Genomic DNA, 12,261 nt, shown 5'->3' on the forward strand with positions numbered 1-12,261 from the left:
TCAGCCATCTCTACTGGACTAGCTGTGGTTTGAATTTATATTATTTGAATGTAATTTTCACCTAGTAAAGTGCATCTCACTGGGTATGTTCTCAACAGTAATCAGAGCTGTTGTCACTTCCTTTGTCTCTCACATACAATACCACTAACCATGCACTTGCAGCATGTGGAGGGAATGATTATGCAAGAAACGGGAGAAACCCAGTTTCATGGTTTACAGAACCCAGGAGCTCCTTATACTCTGTGACCAGGGTGCAGGAAGAATGGACTAGTCCTGGTACTGGTTATGGTGTTCAGTCCATGGCAATTTGGGGATTTTAACTCTGCTTTCAACATAGATTAAGAGACTACTCTTTGTACTGTGCTCTCCCCTCCCCGATACCCAAACCCCCCCACACACACACCCTCCAGGCTCTTACCCTTTTCCTGAAGGGACTGTGGCTCCTCTTCAAGGTCACAGCACAGGTGCTCCAGTGGCCCTGGTGCTGTTCTCCATGGCCCCTCTTCTTGACTTCCCCTTTCCACCTGAGGCTCTGTTCCATCCAGCTGGACATTCATTGACTCCCATCCTGTCCCCAGGACTGCTGTTTGTTCTGAAAGCATCTTTGCTGCAAACCCAAATTGTGACCTGAAACAAATTCATTATCAGCTGTGCCCATTAAAAATGTAAAGGGGTAATACTCCTAAGGGAGTTATGGAAAACAGCCCTAGGGATAAAAGATGAAACTGGGTACGAGAAGCTTGATGGAAGGTGAATTTTAAAAGCTTGGTGTGTTCCAATCAACTAAGCCTGGGCCAGGCTTCTTGGAGAAATTAAGAAATGAGCAGGTGCTAAATAGCAAAGTCACTAACAGTTATTTTGGGGACCTCATGGTAGATACAGAATATCCCTGATGGCTGTAAGAACTTCATTTGAAAAAAAAAAAAAACAATCCTGGAAATTCAAAAGCTATTCATTTAATTTCAACCACTGAAAATACAATAAAGTAAGCAATCTGGACACATGCAGGAAAGAATATGCACTGACTTCCACTCAACAAAAATGGATATAATCACATGTAAGATTTTCTGCCACAAATCCATTCTCACCAATTGGTTCAGAATGAAATGACTACTATAGGTTGCAGTCCCAGCCAAAGGTATGTGTGTGTCAGGAGCACACACCTCCCTTATGAGGCTAAACCAAATGACACCTCACTTAAGCCTCAACAAAGGGACACAACCTCTCACTCTGATGCAGAAAATGAGAACTGGTAATAAATGTGGTACAAAGACCAATAACTCAGAAAGCAGGGGTAAAACTCCCAAGCAACCCTGACAGATAGGAGAAATTGTTAGTCAACGAGGAGTCGATGTCTGATGGAGAAAAGTAAAAAAGAAGAGAAAGTGTTTGAACCAAAAGTGGATAAAGGGGAAATAGTTGCTGCTAATATGACCTCACGGTGAATTCAAAGTCCTATGAGTTGAAACATAAGAAAGAACCTGAGACAGGAAAGATCCAGTCAGATCTCATTAGCAAAATATATTCAATTTTAAAGAAGGGTGTGAAGAAGCCAGAGTATGTTCCATCAGAAGAAACAAAAGTGGAGAAAGAGATGGGAAATATGGCCATTGGGAAAAAGTTAAAAGCAACAGATATAGTTTTCTCCTGTCTAGGAGAAAACAGAAGTGGTTTCTATCTCTGTGTACAGGTCTATTCTCTTGACTGCCAAGAGAAGAGATTTGGGTTAGATAACAAAAATTCTTAATAATAATCCTGTGGTGCATAGGACCAGGCTGTGGGCTTTTCTCCTCTCTGGACATCTTAGGGGTCAGGGCAGGTCTCACATGTTGTTGACAAGGGATTCCCTGCCTCCTCGCAGATAAACAGTCTATGAGATGGCACAGAGAGCCCTTCTACTTGGCAATATCAGTGTGTGTGTGCGTGTGTGTGTGTGTGTGGTGTGATTTTTATTCAGTACCGAAGCCTCAGAGCCAATGAAAGGCTTCCAAAAACAGGTCAGAACCTTGGTGAACTATCCTGGCTTACTCATACCCATTCAATGACATTTGCAAGAACCCAGAAGCCCAGGATAGGTAATGACAGATGTCAAGTCATTTATTTTCTTGCCTATTTGTCTTTGACGGAAGAGGTAGGTGACAACCCTAAGCCCAATGCACAGGAAGGGAACAAATTACCCTTTCATCTCAGAAGTCCAAAGGAGTCACAGGGCCTCATGGGAGCATCCTGGACGGATTCCCAGCTTAGGAGGTTTCCTTTTCAGAGACTTCTCATGAGAAAGGAAAATTCCCCATAAAGCAATAAAGGGAAACTTCCATTTTAGCTTTCTCTTCTGAATTCCAGCCCCCGTATTTGCCTCGTTTTTAACATATAAGGTGCCAATTCCCTCCCTTCACTGGAGGTCTTCCTTGTTTCTCAAGCTCCTTTTGAACATCCTCCCTCAGGGCTTTACCTTCAGCTACTATCTGAACACCTGTCTCAAACTCATTTCTCCATCCCCCCAGCAGCACAGTCCCTTGACGGGAAGCCTCCTTCTGCAGAGCTTACTGGGCTAGCTGTGAGCCTCTCCAGACTACTGGAGACTACTTTCCACAGAAAACCTGTGGAAGTGCTGGCAAAAATCTCAGCAGCAAGGGGGTGGTTACTTATCCTCACACTGCATTTCCTACATGTTCACTCTCTCAGAGACAGCACCTGGGCAGTTAAGGTGTCAGCCCTAACCAGGTTTCTCCTGGCTCCAGGATGTTCCCAGGCCTACTGGAGTCTGGGTTCTAGGGCTTGCATTTCTGACTTTTCCTCACATATCCGGGGCTCAAGCCACCTGCAGAAGTTTTTGCAGCGGGCGCTGTTGAATAGGGAAAAGGCGGTGTATCAAAATGAGTGGCCCAAGGGCACGAGGACGTGTCTCTCCCGTTCTGTCAGAGAACCCTGCCCTCCGCCCCGGGTGGGGCATGGGCGGGACGGGCGCCTGCTCCGGAGTAAGGTTGCTTCTTCCCTTCTTCTTGTCACAGTGCCCCTGGAGAGGGTCAGATTTCAGAGAATCCGAGAGGCTGAGCCGGGGCAGGGGAAGTGAGGTCAGAAAACAGGTTTCCCGTGAACTGGGGCAAGAGCAAGTCAAGAGAAAGGAGCCACGGGGTAACCTGTGCCCGAGTGACAGCGGCGGGAACCGCGGGGCCTGACAGCGACGCTGGGGACGGGGAAGCCTGGGCGAAGGCCGGACACAGAATGTCAGTGGGGCCAACCCCCCGGTTAAGGCAGCGACCGGAGGCCGCGTCGATCCTCCTCCCCGCCCCGTGGGTGACTGGGCCCCCACCCGCCTTCCCGGGAAGCCAGGCGTCCCTCCCTCCAGCCGCGACTAACTGCGGCTCGGCCCCACTCACCCCGGTCGGCTTGGCCTGCGGCCCGTGCCTCCCTCCTGGGCGCCGCCGGCCCCTCCCCTCCGCCCTCCGCTTCGTCGGAGCCGCCGGCTGCTGAGCCAGCGACGGGCGGAGACGGCGGCCGGGCGGGCGCGGGTGGGGCGGGCACAGGAAATCCCCGCCCGCTTCCGGGGCTCGGCGGCGGCGGCGGCAAGGGGGAGGGGGCGGGGGTGGACCGTGGCCCCCACGCCCCCCATCGCTCAGGCCGGGGACCTCCGCGCCCGCCGCGCCGGGACGCCGGATCCCGCCTACGGTGGCCGCCCACCCGTGCCCGCTCCCTGACTGACCATTTTCGGTCCCGGCCCTCGGCCTCCCACGGGGTTCTTTGCACACGGGTTCATTAATTACCCCGACATTTAATAACCGATCGTTGTATGCCAGACAATCGCTGTGAGAGCAAATTCTCAGGCAACAATCTGGAATTCGTCAAGAAGCTTGACTTGTAGGTTTCAAGGTAGCATGGATTGGGGGCTTGAGAGGGCATTGAGGAGGAGTCACTAATGCTGCTTGAGAGATCGTCAGGTTGACTTCAAGGACAAGGTGCTATCTGAAGTAGGCCTTGCAGCCGCATTGTCCAATTTGCGGGAGCCACTAGCCATATGTGGCTGCTGAACTCTCTGTATGTGGCTAGTCCAAATAGAGATGTGTTGTAACACACACACAATTACACACACACACACACACACACACACACACACACACACCAGGTTTGGAAGACTGAATTAACAAAATGTCAAATAGCTAATAAGCAGCATTTGGTATATATAGGACTAAATACATTACTTTGTTCTTAAAATTTTTTTTAATGTTTTTATTTTTGGGAGAGAGAGAGAGAGACAGACTGTGAGCGGAGGAAGGGCTGAGAGAAGGAGACAATCTGAAGCAGGCTCCAGGCTCCGAATTGTCAGTGCAGAGCCCGATGGGGGCTCAAACTCACAAACCAGAAGATCATGATCTGAGGTGAAGTCGGTGGCTTAACTGACAGAGCCACCCAGGTAACCCTATAGGGTTAAATACATTATTAAAATTAATTTCACCTACTTTTTTTCACTTTTAAATATGGCTACTAAAATTATTAAATTATATATGTGGCTTGCTTATTTTTCTATTGGACAGAGCTACCTCGAAGCATTAAGATGAATTTGAGAAAGATGAGAAGGAATAAACTATGTTACCATTAGAACCTATTTATAATCTACAAATCACATTATTTCATTATCACAACAATTCTGTACAATTTTATAGACTTAAAAAATAAATGACTCACTTTAAGGTCATAAGTGACAATCATTCCTTTGATATATATTTAGTTTTTGCTATGTGCCAGGCACTAAAACTAACTGCTGGCAGTCAGAGATCCCAAAGGAATTGTCTGTTTCAAGAACTCAGTCTTTGGAAACATAGGTCAACAAATATTTGCAGTTAAATGTAATAGATGCTAAAATGGAGGAGTATACTCCACATTAGGAACAAAGAAATAAATATGTATGGGAGGGAAGTCAGAGAATGCCTCACAGAAGTCTTGAGGCACAGAAGAGTAGAGAGGGCTCCATAATGAGGAAGAAGAGAATGTGATAGACCTGCAATTGGGAAAGGGTATAGAGTATACTCTAGAGCCAGTCACCGGGTATGTGGGGGGAGTGGTCAAGCCAAGATTTGTATCTTGGAGTTCTGGAACTAAGTCCAGGGGTTCTTTTCATTATGTTACCACTGTTGATAAATATAAGGTGTGTTAATCGGGTAGGCTAACAAAACCACTATCTCAGTGATTTAACATAATAAAGACTTATGTTTCATATAAGTCAGGTGTAGTGGGTTGGTTGGGGCCAGTGGGTGGGCTATCTGCTCCTTGAAATCATGGAAGGACATGGCTTGTATCTTGTGGCTCCACCATCACCAGTTGCCTTGTAATTGTCCAATCTATGGGCCTCAGATAAGGGAGAACTGTGGTGGACCTGCTGGAGATATCCGGGGCCAGCCTGGAAGTCAAGTACATCATTTTCACCCCATTCCCTTAGACTGAATTCAGGTGTATAGTCACATGGTCCCACCTGACTGCAGGGGTGGCTGGGAAGTAAAATGCTTGTGCCTAGCAGAAAAGGAAATGGGGTTTAATGGACACTTATATTGCCTCTGCCACACAAAATGAACATAACCAGGCACCTAGACCTGACTTTACTTAAAAGGGATATTTGGGGAGAGCTAGTAGATAGATAGATGATAGATAGATAGATAGATAGATAGATAGATAGATAGATAGATAGATAGGAGAGGCAGCCCAGATTCTCCTCTCTTCTTTGGGAAACAAACCAGTGTAAGATTGTATCCTTTAAAAAAAAAGGGGGGGGGGAGGAGGCAAAATAGGCTCTGGCCCAATGGCATGATAGTGGGCCATTAATAATTAGTAAACATATACTTTATGTCAGAACCTTGTCTTAAACATCACAGGGAAAAATGTAAAACACCTCTATATTATGCTTTGATGTGCCATCTCTTTACCTATCAATCAGCAAACTGTGAAGTGTAGATATCATCTCAGCATGGGTTTGGGGTATTAAGTGAGCCAAAAGGCAAAATTAGAAATTGAGCCCTGGGCTTAGACTTATAACCTGGTACACCAGAATAGACCTTAGCTTTCACAGTAATATATGGACAAATCCAAATGCCTATATAATGTTACAAGGTAGAATAATTAAATATGCAGTGAGTTTCAGGTAGATAATTCCATCTTTTAAAAACGTTCTGGTGGAAAAGTTCCAAGATCAGTCTTGATGGCAAAATGTAGGAAGAACAGCTTGGATAGAATCAGAAGACACAAATGGACTTGCTGTGGCATGCTGTGGGATGAAGAATACAGATGTGGGGGTGTCTATCTAGAGTAGAGGAGAATTGAAATGAGGAAATTGATAGAAAGATGAGAATGTGGGGTTTTTTATTTGCCATGTCAAATAATAAAGAGTCATTATATTTAGTATTACAAGAAAGCAATATACCTGATGGGTCTAATCATGTCATTCTAAGAAAATGTGGTGGCCTGTGGCTGCCCTATTGATAGAGTTCAGAACCTCAGAATGGGATGAAGTGGGCCCATAGCCAGATTCTAGTGTGTGGAATATAGAGTTCCTTAGGACACAGCAGTGTTCTTTCTGAGCCTCAGGGAGAGTTCCCAGGCACTTACGGTTTCAAGTTCTCTATAGACTTTGAAAGACCTTAAAAGACTCAGTCTCTTGCCTATCAGTCTTGGCTTCTTCACTTCTGAAATCCTGTTCTGCTGTGGTTTGAATAAGAAAGTACAATGCAGGTATTTACCAGTTCAAGATTGTGTTATAAGAGTTCTTTTATCAGTCAGTTGATTGTAATGAATTATCAGCTTGGCTTATAAAAACCTGTTCGGCCATCATGAAGCCCTACCTTCTGTTGCTAACTAGAACCTAACCACCACTTATGACACTGCTTTTCTTCCATTCAAAGTTTTGAAGACTAGTGTCAGAGATGAATTTTCTACCAACAGGTCAGTGGGGATGTTTGCTTCCTCTATGTCCATGACTATAAACAAGAGAGAAGGGCTGAGGGAAGTTTCAGATTAGGGCTCCTATGTAGAGAAAGGTTAAGGGTCTCCTAACCAGTAATTAATAATTATAACTAACATTTGTAGCACACTTTACATTTTACGAAGTACTTTTTGTATATGTGATCTTCACAACTCAGATAAGTTATTCCTAGTCTATGGTTAAGGAAATAGTGGTTCAGACATTTAAACTGTAGAACCTCCACTTTCTATCATCTTGGGCAGATTTATGTATATAAAGCTGTTTACTAATCAATAAAATGAATGCCATTATGAATGCCAAAATGAACCCCTACTTGGTGGGGTTGCTGTGAAGGATGAGATGATGTAGATAAACAATTGAATGCATAGTAAGAATGCAATAAATGGTAAGACCTAAGAATTGAAGCTGCATAATGACTGAAAAGAGGACTTTAGTAGGGTGATGGACAGTGAAAACATAAGATGAAAGATCAGTTTTATTCCAGAGTCTTAGTGAAGTAGACAAATTGGTTAGAATGTAATGAGCTGAAGGTGCAGGTGGTAGAGTGGGGAGCTTGAATTGGAGATAGGGAGGGGTTGCAGTCATTGGTAGTAACTAGGTATAGGATATGACTGTGAAAGGGAATGGCCAAAGTGGTGGACAAAGTCATTTCAGGTAAGAGAAAGCCAAGGAGCTGAGAGGCTAGGGTGTCAGCAGGGATAGTATCCAAAGTATTTAACTACCAATACTAGCATGGACATGGATCCATCAAAATGGATGTAGCCTATAGTGTTGGTCCTGGAGGCACCAGCGACTATGAAAATATTTCAGTATTTTAATAATCACACTTGTGCAATCTAACCCAGGGCATAAGATGGAATTGTCCACATGGATATCGGGGTCGCCAGGAACGATGATGGTGTTATGGAGCATGGGACAGCAAGCCAGTTGAGGGAGGCTTTGATGAGAAAAGGAGAATGACCAGGATATGTTAGGTCATAATAACAAGGAAGCGTGCTATGTCAGATGGTTTGATGGCAAGTGCTTCAAAGATACAGGACGTTATTTATGAAGGAAGGAGGGAAATGGTACTTGAGGCAGCATGAAAAGCAAAGAGAACATTTTACTTCTGGCCGTAGATAGTGTAAAGCCATCATTCATATAGCTGAAACAAAACTTTCATGAAACAATACTCACCCTAACCACATGCAATGTATGCTGTTGGTTTCTATTCTATTACTTTATTTTAAAAAGTTTTCCATTTACTACCCACTAAATTAGTTTCACAACTCACTAATGGATTTCAGTTTATCATTTGAAATGTATTGGTATGTAAGTGGTAGGCGCAAAAATAGCCACCTCTCCAGAGGACTGCATAGGAAGCGTGCTTTGTTAAGGGACAGCCAGGTTTTGACTAGATAAAGAAAATAAAGAAACATCTATCAAAGACGTTGAAGGATATAGGGGTGTCTTGGTCCATTTGGGCTGCTGTAACAAAATACTGTAGACTGGGTAGCTTATAAACACTGAACATTTATTTCTCATAGTCCTGGAGTCTTAGGAGTCTAAGATCAGTGTCTAGTGAGAACTTGCTTTCTGATGTCTTCTCACTGTGGAAGAGGTAAGGGAGCTCTCTTCTGAGGCCTCTTTTATAAGGCCACTAACCCCATTCATGAGCCATCTGTCCTCATGACCTAATCACCTCCCAAAGGCCCCACGTCTAAATACCATAACATTGGAGATTAGATTTCAACGCATGAACTTTGGGGAGATACAAACATTCAGTCTAGAGAAAGGGGGTTTTGTTGATGAAAGACCCTGAATACTAAAGGTCACAATGGAAGGATTTAGAGGTTGTTTTGGGAGTTGGAGTCTGATTCAAATTAGGCAATGTAGAGGACCGTAATAGGGTGAGAACCTCTATTTCGAGAGATGATCTGGAGGCTGAGGATTCTTAAGGTGAGTGTTGTAAGCAGAGATATAGGGCATGATGGGATTAGTTCTCTCAGGCGGGGGGGGGGTGTGTGGGGGGGTGGGGGGGTGGGGAGGAGGGGTGGATAATCAGTTCTAATTATAGCCTCCTTCTTGGGACTGGTCCCTTAGTCAGTTTGTCAGTAGAGGGGTGAGGTATAAAGATTGGTTGGGGTTGAGTAAGATGAGGTGTGTGTGCCTCATCTTGAAGTGTGTGAGGTCTCACCAAGGAGTGTGCTGGGCTCTGTGGACTCTCTTTCAGTTCTGTTTTGGACAGAGTTAAGGCTAGAGGGACTGTCTTTCCAGAAGTTCCAGGCCTGTGAGGATCCTCTAAACCACGCTTGGCAATGAGTGGTAGTCGTATCAAAGCCTAAGAAGTTTTGTGGCTTACACTCAAATCCTACTGTCCTTGATATTGAGAGGGAGGGAAGGAGTGGCCTTAATAGAAGCTAATAGTTTCACATACTCTTGAAGTAGAAACATGTTAATTAAAAAGACAGTGCTAAATTAAATAGTGGGCACAAGGGTATCCTAGAAATAGTGCTAAATTAAGAACCAAAAGATTTGTTTTTTAATTCTGGCTGTGCTTCTGGGTGACAGATCAGAGCCTTAACCTCATCTATCAAATTAGTATAATGTTGTTCTTCTTTTCCTTAAAAGCTGTTGTGAGGAATAAATTAAGTAAAAATATAGGCATATGGTGTAACATTTATAAAGCACTATTCAAAAGCAAGATGTTGGCAATGAGTATTACTTGGCAGAAATAATTTGTAGTCAGTGCAAATAGTGGACCAAGTGCAGGCAGCTGTCAGTTAGTGACAGCTGGTGTTACAATTAGGGTAAGACTAGATGTTTTATAAGATTTAAAGAGGTTTTTGATGGTGGGACACAACTCAGATAGATAAAAAGGCAGAACTCTTTGTTAATTACAGCTCCAAAGAGAGAAGTCGGTTGTGCAGGGATGCATAGCAGGTTACACCTGAGGACAGGGTAACAGTAAGCTGAAACTGTAGGAAGGTGCTTATGTATGGCAAACAGGATAGAGTTAGGTAGGTTTCCCAGGCAGGCTTCCTGGGGATCAGATATTTTAAATAATTCAATGGGCCTAAGAAAGAAGTAGCTGTTCCTGAGCGTAGGTATCTGGGGGCCCTGGCAGTTGGGTATGTGTATATTGTAACCCAGGAGTGTTAGAGCCTGATAAGGGAAGTAGTTTGGGGTGGGGGTTGATAAACTGCCAGTGAAGGAGAATTGAGAGTTTTAGCCATGACATCAAGATTGGGTCAACATGGCACTTGTGAAATATCATATTACACTGGGACAGCTTTGGAGTGGTGTAATCTCAAACTGTCATTTTTTTTTTTTTTATAGTACAAAAGCTTACTCAAAGCAGACTTCTCATTGGTATAGTATAGTTTCTTAATTTAGCTGTTTATTTACAACACATTTTATTTATAAGTTACTGAAAACCTAATCTTTAATTCTATTATCTCTACCTCTTAATTTATATTTTAAGTAGGCCAGATTTATGAATCATTTTAGAGAAATACCTGGCATCATCTAATACCCCATGGCAGAAAGAGTTAGACTTTAAAAGTTCTTCTGAGATTATAAATGCCTATAGCATATAATGGCTGGTATAATACAGGCTCAAAGTTGTTTTCCATCAGATTAGAGTTATTTGCCTATCATATGGCTGTGCTAAAATAATTTTAAGATGTCTCCTAACATTCTAACCCCCTCATATATGTCCTCTGTAGTCCATTCCTCTTGAATATGGATGGGACTTGTGAATATGGTAGAATTTTTGTGGAGTTATTTCTAGAGAATGTATTGTAAGCCCCGGAGGGTGAATGGGGCAATAGCTGAAACGTCAGCAATGTTCTGGTCTCAGGCTGTTGAACGTGCTAGCATTATGAGATACAAAGCCCCATGATCCCCCCCAAGGACAGTTAAGAAACAGAACCCCCTGCAATTTCCTGACACTCCTTGGAACTGCACATACTCCCTGCATGCCTTCACGTTGTCACCAGATGTATGTCTGAAAATCCTTTGTGTTCTCTTTCCATACTTTGATACTCTTGGATACTTATATCTGATAAAATATAAAATAAAGGCTATGTGCAGTCTCCTGCTTTTACTGCTCTCTCGCAGAGGCAGTCCTGCACGTCCGCTCAGTCTGGTGTCTGGGAACTTCTTGTTCTGTGCATGGCAACAAAATTTCATTTCCATGATTATCTACTGATCAGTTAGCTTTGAGTTAATCAAAATGGAGATCATCTTGAGTATCCCTGATCTAAGGGGGTGAGCCCATAGGAGTGGGCACTTCCTAAAGTCAGAAAGCTGCCATACTGTGAGGGGGCCATGTGGCTAGGAACTGAAGGCAGCCCATTGGAGCTAAGAGTATTCCCTGGCTGTCAGTTAGCAAGCAAGTGGGGACCTCAGCCCTACAGCCACAAGAAATTGGATTCTAACAACCATGTGATCTTGGAAGTAGACCACTGAGTCTCAGGTGAGATCATAGCATGGCTCGCAGTTTGATTTTAGCCTGATGAGACCCTGAGCAGAGTACCAAAGTGATCCATGCCTGGACTTCTGACCCACAGAAACTGTGAGATAATAAATTTGTGTTGTTTTTGGCTACTAAATTTGCGGTAATTTTTAATGCAACAATAGAAAATGAATACACTATGTATCCCACTTTTCATTTTTATGATTGTGCATGCATAGGCACTACATTTATTTTTTTTCCTTGTACATGGAAATGAATTATTTACTTTTTTTTTTTTTTTTTGCCTCCTTGAACAAAGCTACTGTGAGCACCTTGTAAATTATTTCTGGTGTACTTGTTCAACAGTTTCCCTAGGATTAGAATTGCTGAACATGTGAATATTCATCTTTATTAGATAATGCCAAATTGCAAAAGTTGTCGCAAAGACTTTTTAAAAAAAATAAATAAAGTTAATAAACCTCCACTAGACAAAAAGAAAAAATGAGTTACCAGTATCAGGAATAAAAAAAGTGCATCGCTACAGATTCTTCATAGACTCAAAAGTTAATAAAAGCTAATAAAAGACTGTTATGAACAATTTTATGCCAATGACTTTGACAATTAGATGAACTGGACAAGTTCTTTGAAAGAATTATCAAATTATAAGAAAACATAAAAATCTAAATATATCAACTAAAGAAATTAGATTTGTAATCATAAATCAGAAGGAATTTCAAAGTCCACATAGTTTTACTGGTGAATCTGATCAAACTTAAACAAAAGTATACTAATCCTACAAAGAAAAATACCTACAAAGAAAAGAGAGAAGGGGACAATTCCTCACTCATTTAAGGAG

At 43.0% G+C, this 12,261-nt stretch overlaps 1 protein-coding gene across 2 annotated transcripts in view; it reads right to left on the reverse strand.

Annotated features, from left to right (window-relative positions):
* The window catches only part of ZNF641 (zinc finger protein 641), a 165,539-nt gene that overhangs the window by 12,146 nt on the left and 141,132 nt on the right, over positions 1–12,261 (reverse strand). Inside the window, exons 1-2 of one of the 2 annotated variants that reach the window (XM_023257002.2) lie at positions 3,381–3,534; positions 419–627 (exon numbers count right to left, since the gene is read on the reverse strand). In XM_023257002.2, the coding sequence (XP_023112770.1) occupies positions 419–602 (184 nt within the window). In that variant the 5' untranslated portion in view covers positions 603–627; positions 3,381–3,534. Of the gene's footprint in view, positions 1–418; positions 628–3,380; positions 3,535–12,261 lie in introns of those variants that run through there. The other variant, XM_045061684.1, reaches the window with a different exon arrangement.

Source organism: Felis catus, chromosome B4, assembly GCF_018350175.1.
Source record: "Felis catus isolate Fca126 chromosome B4, F.catus_Fca126_mat1.0, whole genome shotgun sequence".
NCBI lineage: Eukaryota > Metazoa > Chordata > Mammalia > Carnivora > Felidae > Felis > Felis catus.